Below are 17,279 nucleotides of genomic sequence, written 5' to 3' on the forward strand. Positions count from 1 at the left end.
TTTCAAACGGTCACAAATTTCGACATTTGCATTTATAAAGACGTTTTTGACAGAATTTTTTAATAAAGCATTTTTGGAGAATAGATGCGGAATTTACGGTCACATTAAAAACCGTCATGAATTTGGTCATTTTCATCTATATACGCGTTTGTGACGAAAATTTTCAATTATAATTTATTGTCAAATACAAACTATAAAAGAATTTGATCATTGTATTACCGAAATTTACCGAGATATTTCAGTTTTAGCTTGTACAATCGCCATCATTAATGCCTGGGAAAAAAATTTGAAAGTTGCAACCACTCTGTATGTTGTCATAGTTAAGGCGAAAAATATCCGTTGGCGACAGTGGGAGCATAGAGGAGTGTGAACTTAGGCCAAGTGAAAGGAAATGTATTTAAAGTGGTTAATAGTTCAATGACATATGTAAACAAACATAAGGGTTAGTAAATAAATATTAATTTTTATTTGTTTATATAAAAAACAATGTTGTGCTTGGTGAAGAACTGTTTATTAAAGTGTGTAGCTTTAATTAATGAATTAAAATAAATAAAATGTTATTAAAAGTAGTAATTGTGATTTAAAAATTTCTGATCTGTAGCGTGCAGTGTTAAACGTGAAATATTAATTAAAAGTTGAATAAAATTAAGTGATTTCAATTAAAGAGCATATACAATCACAGACTTTAGGTTAAATGTACATAAGTCTGAGGAAAAGTTCAATTGGTGCACTTGCTAGTACTCTAGCTAAGTATACTATTTACGGATACTACTGGTTATAAGATGTTATAAGGTAATGAATTTATTTATTAAAAATGTAAATAAGATGAATGAATAAAAAGTAAATTTTAATAAATATTATAAATTATACAGGTAGCTAGGACGAATTCTGGGACAAATTCACAACAAATTCACAATCATATTCATATATGATAAAATATTTAATTATTAATTAACTTTTGTTTAAGAAATTTATTAATCATAAATGTTATAATTGTAATAAATAATAAATAAATAAATATACAAGTAAAGAGAGTCAACTCTTGCTCAGTTATTTTATAATTCATCTCTCAAGTTCATTTAAATTTAATATTATAGTTATTATTATTATTTGATGGTATCATCGTATCGTCATTATGACGCTTGTCCGTCTATCCGTAATTTGTCACTAAGATGAAATTGAAGTTTTTGGTGGACTCTGGCTGAGGATACTATTTTTACAAAGACTGCTGGTTATAAAGTATTGTAAGTTAATAATTCCACTTACTAAAAATTAGATGAAATCAATTGAAAAAAAAAAAAAATCAATAATTATTTATAACAGTACTAGTTATGGTGATTATTATCTGGGCAAATCTGCTCGAGGCTGATTGGATGTTAAATTGGAGCATTACGTTGGATCCCGGCTGAGGACCTTCTCTTCATTGCGAGTACTGGCCATTAATTTATGGATGGTAATAATTTCATTGATTTAAAAATTCGCTAAAGTTAATGAACAATTAATATTAATAAATTTATTATTTAGTACAGGCTACATAAAAAATTTCCCAATGAAATTTTCACGGATTTAATGAAGAATTTAATTGGAATACGCCAAGAGACTACGACTCAGGATTTTGTTCGATTTTCTCTGTTGGTAATCGTACATTTCTCCATGATGATTTCATTTTCCAATATATTAATTAAACAAATTCTGTGAATTCGTATTAAAACAAAACAAAAACAAATATAAATCAATTCGTACCTTTAGTAACAATGAAGACTTTGTCCCTTGTTAATAAAAAAAAAGTACATCAAAAATAAATATACTTGTTACTTACTAATGTTCATAAATTTTATTATTCAATACATCTATGTATTTTAATTTATACAATTAAAAAAGTAATCAATTATTCTAGAGAGATTATTAATTTTCTTTTAAATTTTTGTGTTTATATTCAACTGTATTTAACTGGATATGAAATCAATGTATAGATAATATAAGAATACAACAATATATATATATATTCATTTTATTTAATTTTTTTATTATATATGTATAGCAATTATCTTGACAGTCATTTTTTATTTAAGAAGTAACAATTACGATCGAGAATTTCAGTTGTTTTTAGTGTTCACTTCATTTATTCATTCGTCACCGGTTACCATCGCATCATCACTTGCCACTATGATCTCTCCAAACAAATGTAAGTTTTGTATTATATAATTATTACTCTCACTCGTTTCTATGATTGATTAATCATTTTTCTTTCAATTACAGGGACTTTCAATGAAGAATATGCAATGGTTCGTTCTCGTCTCCTGGAACATGGGACGGATTATAAGTTTAATCGTTTACGAGACGATGACCTTGGCATATGGGAGTAAGTAGTATAGTATTAAAATTATATTTCAATTAATCTGAAGCTAATTAATTATAAAATAATTTTTTTTTTATTACAGAATTATTTCTCAAGAACCAATTCTCGTAAACGGAAAAAAAGAAGCTACGATGTGCCGGGACCGGTTCTTCGACATCATTGATGTTTTTTTGGTATGTTTAAGTATTTTTAATTTAAGGTTGTGCTATTTTAATTAAGTATATATAAATATACATATATAGATATAGATATATTATTAATTATTCTAATTTTTATGTTTCAGGTTTATTTTAACATGTCAGACAGGCAACGAATGTCGGTGAACTTGCCTGCACATTACATGCTTTTTCAATATTACCTCACTCAATGTGATGCAGTTTTTTAGAAAAATTGGGCTGAGTAAAAATTAAAAGTGATCTTCAAAATGAAAATGAATAAAATTTTTTTGGATTCTCAACAAATTAATCATATTTGTCGTAACCTATTACATAATTTTTCCCAATATTATATGCTAAAATTCATTTCTATATAAAAAGAAAAAAAAATTGATTAATAAAAATAAAAGAAAAACAATGCGATCGAGTTTTTAAAGTTTTTTGAAAAAGTAGGGTATTAATCTAAGAGCCGGTGGGAGATCGACCTTCACCCATCAGATAACCAGATGAGACATATTTTTTATCAAATATAATTTATTAACAAACATGCCTATGATGGCTTGGCTATCAAAAAGTGTTCATGGCTATTTTTAATTAAATTAATTTTAATCAATTTTTTTTCATCACCTTCACACTTTTGATAACCGAATGAATTTCATTTCAACTGATAGTTTTTAATACACAGAATATGCCTTCGTAGGCTTGTCTATTTATTTCTGTGCATGGCTACCTGCCAAGCAGATGTAAACAGGTAAGTCAATATAGGAAACTGTAGTGTTCTGATAACCAATCGAAATTGGTATCATAAGTAAGATATTTTAATTATAAAACTAATTGTATAGGCTTGTCTGCAAAAAATCGTTCATGAAATATTATTGTCAGGCTATAAAATTTTAAAATTGGAGCTATTTGATAGGTGCGAGAGAGAAAGTAGAGCGGCCGAGGTCCGTGAAGTAGAACAAGACACAACATAGTAGCTGCACGCTACCTGACCGTTGAATGTGTCCGAGTGCGCATGCTCGTGTAGAGTCGAAAATAATTTATTAGTGACAAAACAACACGTGCTAAATAATATTTATTAAGATGTCAAAAATTAGTAAAAAGTGTTTTTTATGTGAAACGAAAGAGGATAAATTGACTTTAAAGAAAATTCTTTTAAAATATGTCATTTAAAATTGGCTTTCTGTAACGAGCGACCTGCAGTCACTACGTGACTACTTAAATATCGGTACGAAATTTATAAAATACCCAGAAAAAAAAGATTCCTTGCCAGAAAATTAAAATATTAATTTAAATAAAGAAAATAAATACGACCGTCTTTTTTTCCCGCGTAATTTCAATGTAATTCGAATGAAATAGATAAATCGCTTTATCTCAATATTTGTCAACAAAAAAGAGTTTAAACTATGAAAGACACAAATTCAAGTCAAGATCTTTTTAACGATATAAAATTTAATAACATTAACTAATTTTAGCATGTAAATATGGCGGGACCAAAATCTTCCTTATTCTCTTAATAATATAGATTATTCTTTATAATATATTTTAAATAATGAATATAAATTTTTTTATAATTTAAAAATTTTATAATTTAGCTGCAAAATGAAAAAAAATTTAGTTGAATTAATTTTTTTTTATTATTAATATATTTAATAATTTATTTTTCAATATTTTACAGCCGTAAGTATTTCTAATATAATTAAATTAGAGTTATAATAAATTAGAGTTAAAAATTACTGTCGATTGTGATAAATAAATGCTGTCTCTGTCACTCACATGCATGCGAGCATGCGCACTCGGATACATTCAACGGTCAGGTAGCGTGCAGCTACTATGTTGTGTCTTGTTCTACTTCACGGACCTCGGCCGCTCTACTTTCTCTCTCGCACCTATCAAATAGCTCCAATTTTAAAATTTTATAGCCTGACAATAATATTTCATGAACGATTTTTTGCAGACAAGCCTATACAATTAGTTTTGTAATTAAAATATCTTACTTATGATACCAATTTCGATTGGTTATCAGAACACTACAGTTTCCTATATTGACTTACCTGTTTACATCTGCTTGGCAGGTAGCCATGCACAGAAATAAATAGACAAGCCTACGAAGGCATATTCTGTGTATTAAAAACTATCAGTTGAAATGAAATTCATTCGGTTATCAAAAGTGTGAAGGTGATGAAAAAAAATTGATTAAAATTAATTTAATTAAAAATAGCCATGAACACTTTTTGATAGCCAAGCCATCATAGGTATGTTTGTTAATAAATTATATTTGATAAAAATATGTCTCATCTGGTTATCCGATGGGTGAAGGTCGGTCTCCCACGGTCTCCTCTACTATATCAAGATGTTCTCAACGTTGGAGTAGCACCGTTTCTAGTTGTACTTTTGAGGATGGCTTTTTTTCACAAATAATCAAAGTTATAAAAACGGAAGCTGTTTATATTTCGTCACATAACACATTACACATAACCATTAAGTTTATATTATGTAAATAAAATTATATTTAATACAAAAATTAAAATTTTTAAATATTCAGTATTTTGTCGAATAACCATCATTCGCAATAACTTCCTCCAAACGTCTAGGCATGGATCTCACTGTCTTTAATAAGTCAGGAATTTTGTAGCTTACGTTATCCCAGACCCCACGAACAAATTCATTCAGCATCGCCTTAGTCCTGATTGGTTCCACAGGTTGCCAATTCCTTGTCATCATAGCTTTAAGAAGTGTAAACAAAAAAAATTTATATATCTTACAAGTTCAAAAAGAAACAAAAAATGAGAATTATGTCAATAGATTATTTATTTTAAATGTGAAGATAAAGTTTTACCCCACACATTCTCGATTGGGTTAAGATCTGGTGACTTAGAAGGATGTGGTATGAGGATGAAGTCAGGATTGGCCATAAACCAATCCTGAGCAAGGCGTGAGGTATGGATCGGGCTATTATCTTGCAGGAAATATATGAAAGGATGGTCTTCCTCCGGATAAATATCACGGACGGCTGGTTCCATACACTCATTCAGTAATTCAACATATTCTTCACCATTGAAATTTCCCGACAAAGGTTGCAAAGCTATTAATCCTCGTCCAGACATGCAACCCCAATGGTTGGACGTAACTCGACCAGACCAATAATCCGGGAGCACATAAGCAGGATTGAACCTCTCGTTTCGTGGTCGCCAAACGCGCAATCTGTTATCTGCACTCGTTGAAAAAGACTGAAAATGTCAAAAATTATTTTTTTTAGTTTAACTTTGAAAGAAATTTGACAAAAATATATTAGTAAAAAAGCTCTTGCTCGTTTGTGAGGAATGATATACCAAAAACAAGTACTATAATATCATTATATACCTTCTCATCTGTGAAAATGACATCTTCCCATTGTTCAGGCATCCAATTTCGATAATTTCTAGCATACTGCACGCGATTAATGCGATGGGCGTCTGTGAGCTCTGGCTTTTTAGTAGGACGAGCTGACATATTACCATACTTTTTAAAGCGAAGATCGACTGATATTGGCGAAAGATTGGAGCCGCATAAATGAATGATTTGCTCGTATGATGAAAACGGGTTGTGTAATTACGTTTCCAGCAATAATAAATCTTCATCAACTGTAGTAAGTCGAGGACGATGATTCAATTTACGGTGGTCTAGCAATCCAGCTTCACCATGTTCTCGAAATTTTTTTTTCCATAAATAAACTGTCTTAAAATTGCAATTGCATAATTCGGCAACAACATTTGCATGAACATTAGCCTGAAGTAAGCCGACGATTCGTCCCCTTGTGATCACTGATTTATTCGCATAAATATCACCCATTACAGTCACTCAATGAACTGATTTAAAAGATGTAAAAATCAAAAACTTTTTTTAAAATATATTAATGAAACAAATAATAAAATTCTTGACAATGAGTAAGTGACAAGTCTCGGATAAACACAAGAGTATCACGATAGATATCTCAATAATAAATAATTTCAACAAGAACAATAGACGATAGTGCATGGAAATAACAAATGAATAAGAAAGAGTTAAAAATACAATAATTATGCAGAATAGAGATGGTAATTTATCTCAAGCTTTTATTAAGGAAGTTAAAAATACAAGAACAAAAATATTTATTTTTGATGTACTTTTTTTCTTATTCACAAGAGACTAAGTCCTCATTGTTACGATAGTTACAAACCAATTAATATTTTTTTTTTAAATATGAATTCACATAATTTGTAAAAAGTTCTGCAAATCAGTGAATATTCACTGCGAATCAGTCCCAAGTATATCACTGATTTAATCAGTGATATACTTGGGACTATTCATGCAGTGAATATTCACTGATTGGACTGCTTTTCATTGATTTATTTTAAGAGATTGAGCCAGAGTCTTTTGGCGTATTCCAATTAAATTCTTCATTAAATCCGTGAAAATTTCATTGGGAAATTTTTTATGTAGCCTGTACTAAATAATAAATTTATTAATATTAATTGTTCATTAACTTTAGCGAATTTTTAAATCAATGAAATTATTACCATCCATAAATTAATGGCCAGTACTCGCAATGAAGAGAAGGTCCTCAGCCGGGATCCAACGTAATGCTCCAATTTAACATCCAATCAGCCTCGAGCAGATTTGCCCAGATAATAATCACCATAACTAGTACTGTTATAAATAATTATTGATTTTTTTTTTTTTTCAATTGATTTCATCTAATTTTTAGTAAGTGGAATTATTAACTTACAATACTTTATAACCAGCAGTCTTTGTAAAAATAGTATCCTCAGCCAGAGTCCACCAAAAACTTCAATTTCATCTTAGTGACAAATTACGGATAGACGGACAAGCGTCATAATGACGATACGATGATACCATCAAATAATAATAATAACTATAATATTAAATTTAAATGAACTTGAGAGATGAATTATAAAATAACTGAGCAAGAGTTGACTCTCTTTACTTGTATATTTATTTATTTATTATTTATTACAATTATAACATTTATGATTAATAAATTTCTTAAACAAAAGTTAATTAATAATTAAATATTTTATCATATATGAATATGATTGTGAATTTGTTGTGAATTTGTCCCAGAATTCGTCCTAGCTACCTGTATAATTTATAATATTTATTAAAATTTACTTTTTATTCATTCATCTTATTTACATTTTTAATAAATAAATTCATTACCTTATAACATCTTATAACCAGTAGTATCCGTAAATAGTATACTTAGCTAGAGTACTAGCAAGTGCACCAATTGAACTTTTCCTCAGACTTATGTACATTTAACCTAAAGTCTGTGATTGTATATGCTCTTTAATTGAAATCACTTAATTTTATTCAACTTTTAATTAATATTTCACGTTTAACACTGCACGCTACAGATCAGAAATTTTTAAATCACAATTACTACTTTTAATAACATTTTATTTATTTTAATTCATTAATTAAAGCTACACACTTTAATAAACAGTTCTTCACCAAGCACAACATTGTTTTTTATATAAACAAATAAAAATTAATATTTATTTACTAACCCTTATGTTTGTTTACATATGTCATTGAACTATTAACCACTTTAAATACATTTCCTTTCACTTGGCCTAAGTTCACACTCCTCTATGCTCCCACTGTCGCCAACGGATATTTTTCGCCTTAACTATGACAACATACAGAGTGGTTGCAACTTTCAAATTTTTTTCCCAGGCATTAATGATGGCGATTGTACAAGTAATCATTTTAAAGTCGAATAAAAATAATGTTTTCATGTAGTATTTTAAAATTTTCTTTCAAAAGAACTTTCAACCAATAAATGATGCAATAAATATGACATAAATCATATTATTATTATCACAAAAATTTCTTTATTTAACAGTTATTATTCCATCTTTATCTGTAAGATTTCATATAGCTTCATATTTAAGGTTAATAACAATATCTTTTTTTAAATCAAATATTATTTTGTATCTTTTAGAGAATATTTGTATTAATTTTGATTATTTAAACCATTGCATAAAAAATATTTTAAATTAGAGTTTGCTTAGCATTAAATATTAGTATTTATAAATTCACTAGATGGCAGCATTTTCGCTCGCATGGCCCGTCATTTTAAAAAAACCCGGTAATGTGACCGTCCGATGACCAAAATAAATGTCAATGACGGGACCGCTCGCATCTCTAAAGTGTGTTCACAAGTTACTTTTACAAAAAGGTGAAATACCGATTTAAAATAAGAATCGTAAAAAAATATGAATCAACAACATAATAACACACGACACACAAAGTGACAGTGACCATACGAATGGAGAAGGGAAAGAAAAATCGATTTATCAAGCATCGATTTTTTTTTCCATAATCGATTATTTTCTCTCGATGATTTTGTGAGTCGATTAATCGATTATTTTACAGAGTTTAAAAATAATCGAAAAATTTTGAAAATGATAAAAAAAAATTTTTAAATTAGTTATGTACTAATTATTTATCTTTTTATCATGCCAATCTTGAAAACCTTTTAAATTAAATTTATTGGCGAATAATTCTGAAAAGTAAAATTAATATGGTTATAAGTTACTTGAAGACAATTTTTTTTTATCTATTTTTATTGAATAATCGGTTAGAAACGCTTTTCTAAAATTATTCGAGCTTGCCATGGAATTATTGTGCGTTTGCGTCTGTTCCATCGGAGCGTTTATTTTCTAATGCTGGGGTTATAAAAATGGAACGTTTAAACAGATTAGCTAATTCACATCTTAAGGCTATGACGCACGGAACGGATTTTTGTATTTTACTTTTCTTTTAATTTGTTAATTAATTGTTGTTATAGAAACTTTTATAGCTTCCGAAAAAATGTGTAAGACAAACTTTATCGAAAGGTTTTCATGTTTCGAGTGACATAATTATTTAAAACGTAATCAGAAAAGTAAAATTCGGTTAGTACTGCCCACCCTTAATGAACTAGAATTTTTAAATTCATTAAATGAAAAATACTGGCTATTTTACAATTTTTTATAAAACTACTTCATTAATCTAAAAATAATTTTCGAAAAAGTAATTGTTACAGTTGTTGAGAAATTTACTTATTGTTAGAAAATTACTATCATAACAATAATACTGAAACGTGTGTTTATTACATTAAAAAAAAAAAAAAGCAAATGATTTCAATTTCGATCGATACTTTGCATTATCTTCCAGCTATAACCTATGTATTTTTGGAATTTAATTTAAATCCCCTGATTAAACAACTAAATTCAACCAAATTCAAAATTTTAATTCTTTTATATTCTATCGAATTCTGCAAAACAGAATTCAACTAAATTGAAAATTTCAAATTCGTTTTAATTCGGATTCAGAACAAGAAATTGAAGTATTATTTTCGAATTAATCAGAATTAAACCGAATAGAATTATTTAAATTCGTTTTAATTTGGACAAATTCTGGTTTTCCTGCCGAATTAGACGGAATTCATTTTTAAGTTAGGTACCAAATTAATAGAATTCTGTTCAATTCGATCGGATTCAGTTGCTTAATCAGGGTCTCAACAATCTTCCCTGATAGTTAAGTTGGTAAGAAACTGGCATCAAACTAACAGCCGCAAGTAGACGCCAAGTTGGCCGCAAAAGTTAGTATTTTCAAAGTTGATGGACACTTTCTGAGAGAGTTAGTGGCCAAAGTTAGCAATCCATAAGTTGACGAAAAGTTGCCATCAATTTTCTCAGAACCTACCTTCGAATTGCGGCACTTCCCTGGTGCCGACTTTCTCAGAAAGTTGGCGGTAAACTGTAGCCAAAAATTGCAAAAGTTAAAGTTGTCGACAACTTGACGTCAAGTTGGTCGCAAACTAATAAATACAAACTTTTTGATGAGCACCTTGTGCTATCAGGGTTAGTAAGCCCATGTTCCGATATTGCACTGCTCAGTGCTCTTAATGCATGTCGGAGATCACACCTTACAGTGGTCACAGTGTATATCGGAACATAGCCATACTGTCAACGTAAAGATAACTGTTTGCTCTCCAACACTTAAAGTTACCTTTAAAATACGGCAGTAGCTTGTAGTTAACTTACGATTAGGGTGGCTATCAGAGTTTTTTCGATGTTTTTACTTAATAATCGATTACATGTAATCGATTATTGAGAAGATCGATTTTTCCAACATCGATTTATTTTTCCAACATCGCCCAGACCTACATGTGAATTACACTAATAAGCGTAATAGCACAATTTGCTTTAGCGAAAGTTACCGAGAAAAAGTTGGCATGGAACTGTAACGATCGGGAATAATGGATAAGTGCTCCTAATTGCTCACAAAATGCTCAATTGTAATCCGCAATCGCTCACATTATTAATTAATTACTAAATTATTGATTGGTAATTAAAAATACAAAAAATTTTTTTTTTGTATCTAAGTAAACATAAAGACTTTACTTAAAACTTTTCGAACTAACAAATTGCTCACCTTTTGCTCATTTTATACCAATACGTTTTTTTTACAAAATAACTTTTATTTATTGTTAATTAATTAAAAATAATTATTATGATTCAAATAGTTGTTAAATGGTGACGTCATGAGTAGTGGGAGACACTTTGCCTTTGCACATGCGCACAAATAAAATCATCACGCATGCGCATTGATAGCTTTATCGCGCATGTGTATTATATAATCGCTTTTTTAAAAAAATTTTATAGAAACAAGTAATTAAAATTATGTTATGATGAAAATAGAAAGAAAATTTTGAATTTTGCTGCATGTAATTATCATATTTACGCTGACCAAGTACATTAAACCTTTGTTTAGTTTTTAATTTGCACACTTTCTACGGCAATTTCTTTTGAGCACAAGATATATATCTTGTACTCGGTATTTGTTAATTTCAATTTTTTTTTTTGTAAAGAATATAAATTATTTCTTATAACTCGATACATAAACACTTGTTCATATTAATTAAAAGTATGAAAATTCAACAAATATTAACAGCTAGAAATTAATAGTTTGAATTTTTAATAATAAACAAAAAATAAAAATACTTATTTCATAGCTCTATCATTAAGTGTTATTTGCATCATTGAGATCCCTAATAGTAAAATTATTTAGTATAAAAATTATGATTCAGTTTCTATGCTTAATTTACAAATAGAAACACCTGATATCACCTTTAAACACAACCCTGCTTAAAAATACTCATTAAAAAGGATTGAAAATTATTTCAATTCTTTTTAATCCATACGGAAGTTTTGGAAAGTATTGAATGGAATTGAAATTTTGATCATTTGAATACTTTGATATTCTTGAAATGAAATTCAAAAGTATTGAAAGGAATTCAATCTTTCATCATTTCAATACCTTCCAACATGGAATTATTTTGGTATTGAGAAGGATTTAGAAAGATTCAAAAATGTCAACTCATTTTAATTCTTTTCAATTCTACACTCGATCTGAAATATCGAACTATTTAGGTATTGAGAAGGATTCAAAAAGATTCAAAAATGTCAATTCATTTGAATCTTTTTCAATCCCACACGTGACCCGAAATGTGAAATTATTTTGTTATTGAAAAGTATTCAGAAAGATTGAAAATTTCAATTCATTTGAATCTTTTTCAATCCAAGTCTTAACCCGAAATATGGAACTATTTTGGTATTGAGAAAGATTGAAAATATCAATTCTTTTGAATCTTTTTCAATATTGAGGAATATTCCTCGGAAATTTAGAAATTCTTATATTATTTTTGGATTCAATATGATTGAAAAGTATTAAATTTATGTCCAGATGAAAACTTTGGGGTATAGAAAGTATTCAAAAGGCTTAAATTCTTATCTTTTTCAATACTTTTCAATGAGTATTTTTAATCAGGGAACAAGTCTGAAAATACTTATTTTTTCTGTAAATAAATCAACAATAAATTCGTTATATATATGTCAGTTATGGTATAAGATGAATGTTTTAACGATATCTCGGTCCAAGCAAGCTAGCGATCCAAGTAACATATGCTCAAGCAAGATTCTGGTTCCAGTGTGCCTTCAGCAAAACATCTGGTCACCAACGTCTTTATCTACGTATAGGTTTTGCACAAGATCATGTAGCAAGAAATCGTCGCCCAGACTTGTACATGATTTGCTCAAGGTATTGTAAACAAAAAATATTGAAGATATCTTAGATACGGTGCAGTTGAAAAGCTTCTGGTGCATTTCTTGCACCAGTAACTTATGCATGGCTTGCTCAAGAATTGCCCAAGGTTCACGGTCAATTGAGAATAATCTGGCAAAAATTAAGCTCAATCTAGAACTGAGTTTTAATCCGGCACGAATGTCTTGTATAAGGCTTGTACTAGACTTGTTATTGAAATCTGGCTACAAGTATCTGTAGCAAGACACATAGGTAGGGAAAGACACTAAAGTCTATCGAACTTGAGACCAGGTTTGCTTGAGTCTTGAACAAGATTATCATATGGGATGCTTTTGTCAATAATTACATGAACAAACAATGGCCAATTTCAAATACTTGTATTTTACAAAGTGGTAATTATTTAAAATATTTTTTTATTTTTTTTTTACATATTGACCAATATTTCTACTTTTTTTATTAGTAAGTTAATTATTTGTGTTTTTTTTTGTAGCTTATATCGGAAGTTGATTATCGAACGTCAGCTATAAAAGGATTAAATGTAAATTATGTCTATTCATGTTCCAAGACAAGTTTCTTTTCAACTAAACAATGTTTCATTCTAGGATAACTATTAATAAAGCTACAAACAGCTATAAAATGATGGAATCAGAGTTGACTCGGCTACATAAATTATTTATAAAAATTTGCCATAGTATTAAAAAAGTATATTATTTAAATTAAATTAAAATAAAAAATTTTTTCATGAAATTAATTTCTGTTTTATTTCTATTGTAGATCACATAAACTTTTGTACCAGAAAAATTAATAACAAGGATAAAAAATAAATAATGTTAACTTAATTTATCTTGTATTCACTGTAGACGATTAATATGAAAGCCGGAATTTTCAGTTTTTATTGTCATTTATGATGAATCAACATGTACTTGTCTAACAATTGTTTCTTTCGTATATTTATTTATTTTTTTTATTTAAACATTTCAAACGTCATTTTTTAAACTGCTGAAAAAACAAAAGACAATCGAAATTGCTATACTAATTGTATTGTTATTTTACAACGCCATTTGATAAATAAAACTTTTTTATGTGCATTTCATTACTTGTATATTTATTTTAATAATTTATGAATAAGTTATAATGATTAACAATATGACGTCTTGGGCTGCCATCCCATTTGTGGAAGTTATTAATCGAGTGGTAAATTTTGATATTTGTTCCAATGGTGGTGAAATAAAACCAAGAGGTAATCCTGTTTGGGCAGAAATTTGTCAAATTTGGAAACGTCCATCTGGGAAGTATTTAAAATCACCTATTGCATTATACTTTGATTTTAAACATAATCGTAATTACATTTTCAATCGGTATTTAAAAGAAAGAAATTTGAATTTTTCTCATATCGATGAAAATAAGTGCATTATTTCTTCAGAAAACGAAGAATCAATTGAAGTCGCTGATAGTAAAGAAAAATTAATAGGCTTCAACATTAATTTTACGAAAGAAGAGTGGTTAAGAATTAAGCCAAATCGAGAAACTCGATTGTAATAATAAAAAGTATTATATTTAAAAAAATGGCTGGACTGCTATTATAACAGAATTAATATATATTACACAAAAACTACCTTGCGCATTCAAATTCTCGCAACAATATGTTTATCACCTCAGTACAGAAAATAATATTGATAAATTGATATTGATAAATACAGGGAAGCATATGGGATTCATTGAAGCATCTAAAACATAAAAACGTGGAATTTAGTCATATTATTAAGCAAATAGGATTCGATAAATTTTTCGTTATGTATTAAACTCATCAGAAAACTGGCCTATATAATGATTTATTAGTACTAAAACCAATTATTTCAATAGACGCTACAGGGAGTGTGGTCCGGAAAATTCCTTCTGCTGAAAATTATCATAATGGCCCTATATTTTTATATCAAATGGTGACTTACATAAACTCTTTAATCGTTCCAGTTTTCCAGATGTTATCTGAACGACATGACACTAAAATTGTAGCATTTTGGCTCTATGAATGGATTTCATCGAAAGCCGAAGTACCTCTAGAAATAGTAATCGATATGTCGGAAGCTTTACAAAATGGTATATGTTTAGCCATTTGCAATATGACGTACAAGCAGTATTTGTCAAATTGTTATAAATTTTTAATCGGGAAAAGCAAAATTTTAACACAGGTATATGTTCGAATTGACATTGCTCATTTGATTCACAGTGTGTCAACGCACAAATGTTTTTCGTCTGTTAAATCTGTAATTAAAGATTTATATTTAAGAGCTATTGGTCTAATGAGTACTATGGAAAATCTTCTAGATATTGGAAAAATGATGAAAGCTTTGTTAAATATTAGCCAAAATGAGTACGGGTGTAAGAATGATATACAATGGATTTTGACAAAATTAGAAACTTTTAAATTCGACGATACAGCTATTGATTATAAAAAACTTAAAAACAGTAGTAGTTGTGATAAACAAAATTTTTGTAATACACATTTATTTTGTCATGATGAAGAAATAAAAAATGATGATTTCGGCCTATCAAATTCATCTGTTGATCTTGATTTATCAGATTACGTTGATAAACTTGTCAAAGATACCCCTAATAATATTCATTCAAATAGTTCTATTAATTTTGATGATCTTAATCCTTATCACTTAGTTGGGATATTAGAAAAGTTGATAAAATTGTTTAAGAACGGTTTTCAGATAATTTTGTCCCAGCTTTTCTCTGAAATAAAAGCTCTAAACGCAAAATAAAGACACAGACCCGATGCTTTACGCTACGAACTAGCGAAGTGCACTTGAATTTTTTGATAACTTCCATTTGTTTACGAGAAAAGCTTGGACAAAGTTCCTATTTAATGTACAAGTGCAACAGAGATAGTAACGTTTATCCAGTTGAGTGCGAATAGAGAAACAAATGAAAACGCGTCTTAAAACAATTTCTACAAGACTGATTGAAGCAAGAGCTGCTTATGAAAAGCAGCAAATGATTCAAAAACTATCTAATGTACGTAAAAAAATTAATCTATCTAGTGAATGTATACTAAACTGTGAAGAAAACTGACGAAATCAAAACAAACCTGCCGATACTATAGAAATGGATCTTGCTGAAGATGAATTTTCTGACAATGGAATTTCTATTCGCTATGAGTGTGACTGCAGCGCCAGACAAAATATGAACTACGGGAGGCTGTCAGAGTATGTTATTATACGTATGTCAATAGCAAGAAACATAAAAATAAATAAATATTATAAATAAGAGTAAAAAAAAAAGTTGTAAAAAATATGTGACAGTTTTATAGTAATTGCAGTTTTGTTTTTTAGCTAAACAGACCATCAATAAGTAAGTATAATGATAAAAAATAAAAAAGATTGCAGTAAGCATTTAGGTTAAGTTGTTTGAAATTCATATCAAAGTCAATATATGATACTAAGGAAAAAATCAAAATGAAAAATAAATAATTAAATGATAACAAAATAAATACTTTCACGTGTGCTTGCTTACAATTTCAGTAATCATAGCCTCCCGTAACTCCGAAAGTAACCACTGCAAACGCTTCAGTCAATTTGATTTCCCCTACCATGGCTTCGCTCAGAGCGAATAGATGAAATAGACGCAGTGTTAAAAAAGATAAAAAATGATGCAAGTGAAACTAAAACCTTAAATGAACTTGAGTTATTTGAACAAATTATTTCTACTAAAATTGTTTCAAGTTTAACATCTGATTCAGAATCACTGTCAACTTTTGCTAGAATTTCTTCCAATACACCTGCTAAAATATCTTCCGACATAACCCTTGTGGAAATATTTTTCTTCGAGAACTGAGAATACTTCTTTTAAAACTAAAAATACAACTGTAAAAGTCTTCATTTCTCTTAGAAATTCAGAATACCTATTTTAAAGTCAAAAAAATTCTGTGTTAGTCATTAGAAGTCTAACATTCTGTCAAATTTGGGAGTCTTCTGGAAGAATAATAAAGAGCAATTAAAACTTTTAGCAGAGAAGTGACATGGCATTGAAAAAAAATTTCAGAGTTAGTTAGAGTTTTAAAAACTTCTGGTCAAAAATTGAGATAACAATATAAATTATTTTTCAGATTTATTCGGAGTTTTAAAAACTTCAAGGCCAAAATTAAGATAACAATAAAAACAAATTCTTCTGATTTATTCAGAGTTTTAAAAACTTTAAGGCAAAAATTAAGATAACAATAAAAAAAAATTTTTCAGAGTTATTCATAGTTTTAAAATCTTTTAGGCAAAAATTGAGATAATAATAAAAAAATTTTTTTCAGAGTTTCTCCTAATTTTCAATACTTTAAGGCAACTATTGTAGTAATAATAAAAAAAGTGTTTTTTTTTTTGTTTTTTTGAGACTTCCAACAGAGAATTCACGCCATAAATACAAAAAGTTTTAGAATTATCAATAAAAATTTAAGGAACTAATGACCATCACAATTTCAAATAAAATAAAGTTATAGTTTACCGATAATAATAATTATTATTATTAAAAAAAATTATTATAATGTAAGTAAAATTTATTTCATACTTTCAATTAATCAGGGTAATCATATATTTTACATATAAATAAAAAATACATCGCAGCATTAAAACGAGTGC

The 17,279-nt window shown here is 28.6% G+C and overlaps 1 protein-coding gene and 3 long non-coding RNA genes across 14 annotated transcripts in view; 2 read left to right on the top strand and 2 right to left on the bottom strand.

The window, feature by feature from the left end:
* The first annotated feature begins 8 nt into the window (after positions 1 to 8).
* LOC128668580 (uncharacterized) lies at positions 9 to 2,824 on the top strand. 5 transcript variants are annotated; one of them, XR_008404245.1, is made up of 9 exons: positions 9 to 442; positions 602 to 792; positions 873 to 1,244; positions 1,324 to 1,453; positions 1,525 to 1,787; positions 2,073 to 2,185; positions 2,260 to 2,362; positions 2,442 to 2,532; positions 2,643 to 2,824. XR_008404245.1 is itself a non-coding variant. In XM_053741839.1 (4 exons), the coding sequence occupies exons 1-4, from the start codon at positions 2,167 to 2,169 to the stop codon at positions 2,742 to 2,744; spliced, it is 315 nt and encodes a 104-aa protein (XP_053597814.1). In that variant the 5' UTR covers positions 2,048 to 2,166; the 3' UTR covers positions 2,745 to 2,824. The 5 variants fall into 5 exon arrangements, 1 of the variants encoding a protein (XP_053597814.1); XR_008404225.1 differs by having other exon boundaries at positions 9 to 792; XR_008404242.1 differs by having other exon boundaries at positions 9 to 792; positions 2,275 to 2,362.
* A 2,236-nt stretch (positions 2,825 to 5,060) lies between these two features.
* LOC128668611 (uncharacterized) lies at positions 5,061 to 8,176 on the bottom strand. Of its 3 annotated transcripts, XR_008404283.1 has the most exons (6): positions 8,064 to 8,176; positions 7,714 to 7,904; positions 7,262 to 7,633; positions 7,053 to 7,182; positions 5,878 to 6,976; positions 5,061 to 5,744 (listed from the first exon to the last, which is right to left on the bottom strand). It is a non-coding gene; the product is annotated as an uncharacterized LOC128668611 (long non-coding RNA). The 3 variants fall into 3 exon arrangements; XR_008404263.1 differs by having other exon boundaries at positions 7,714 to 8,176; XR_008404275.1 differs by having other exon boundaries at positions 5,878 to 6,981; positions 7,714 to 8,176.
* Positions 8,177 to 10,611: 2,435 nt separating this feature from the next.
* Positions 10,612 to 13,595, top strand: LOC106693634 (uncharacterized). Of its 3 annotated transcripts, none has more exons than XR_008404363.1 (4): positions 10,612 to 10,892; positions 12,536 to 13,040; positions 13,139 to 13,350; positions 13,423 to 13,595. It is a non-coding gene; the product is annotated as an uncharacterized LOC106693634 (long non-coding RNA). The 3 variants fall into 3 exon arrangements; XR_001345181.2 differs by lacking the exon at positions 10,612 to 10,892 and having other exon boundaries at positions 12,357 to 13,040; positions 13,139 to 13,186; positions 13,251 to 13,350; XR_001345180.2 differs by lacking the exon at positions 10,612 to 10,892 and having other exon boundaries at positions 12,357 to 13,040.
* Positions 13,596 to 13,732: 137 nt separating this feature from the next.
* The window catches only part of LOC128668672 (uncharacterized), a 31,915-nt gene continuing 28,368 nt past the window's right edge, over positions 13,733 to 17,279 (bottom strand). For 2 of the 3 annotated variants that reach the window (XR_008404348.1, XR_008404353.1), the window contains exons 6-7: positions 14,265 to 14,375; positions 13,735 to 13,933 (exon numbers count right to left, since the gene is read on the bottom strand). This is a non-coding gene — a long non-coding RNA (uncharacterized LOC128668672). Of the gene's footprint in view, positions 13,934 to 14,264; positions 14,376 to 14,597; positions 14,911 to 17,279 lie in introns of all 3 variants that reach the window. The other variant, XR_008404349.1, reaches the window with a different exon arrangement.

Source organism: Microplitis demolitor, chromosome 1 (genome assembly GCF_026212275.2).
Source record: "Microplitis demolitor isolate Queensland-Clemson2020A chromosome 1, iyMicDemo2.1a, whole genome shotgun sequence".
In the NCBI taxonomy this organism is placed as follows: domain Eukaryota; kingdom Metazoa; phylum Arthropoda; class Insecta; order Hymenoptera; family Braconidae; genus Microplitis; species Microplitis demolitor.

Bases quoted from the DNA above. Each gene is read 5' to 3' on its own strand.
- LOC128668580 (XM_053741839.1), top strand. The intron at 2,363-2,441 runs GTAAGTAGTATA...TTTTTATTACAG, and splicing joins GATGACCTTGGCATATGGGA to AATTATTTCTCAAGAACCAA. The intron at 2,533-2,642 runs GTATGTTTAAGT...TTTATGTTTCAG, and splicing joins ACATCATTGATGTTTTTTTG to GTTTATTTTAACATGTCAGA.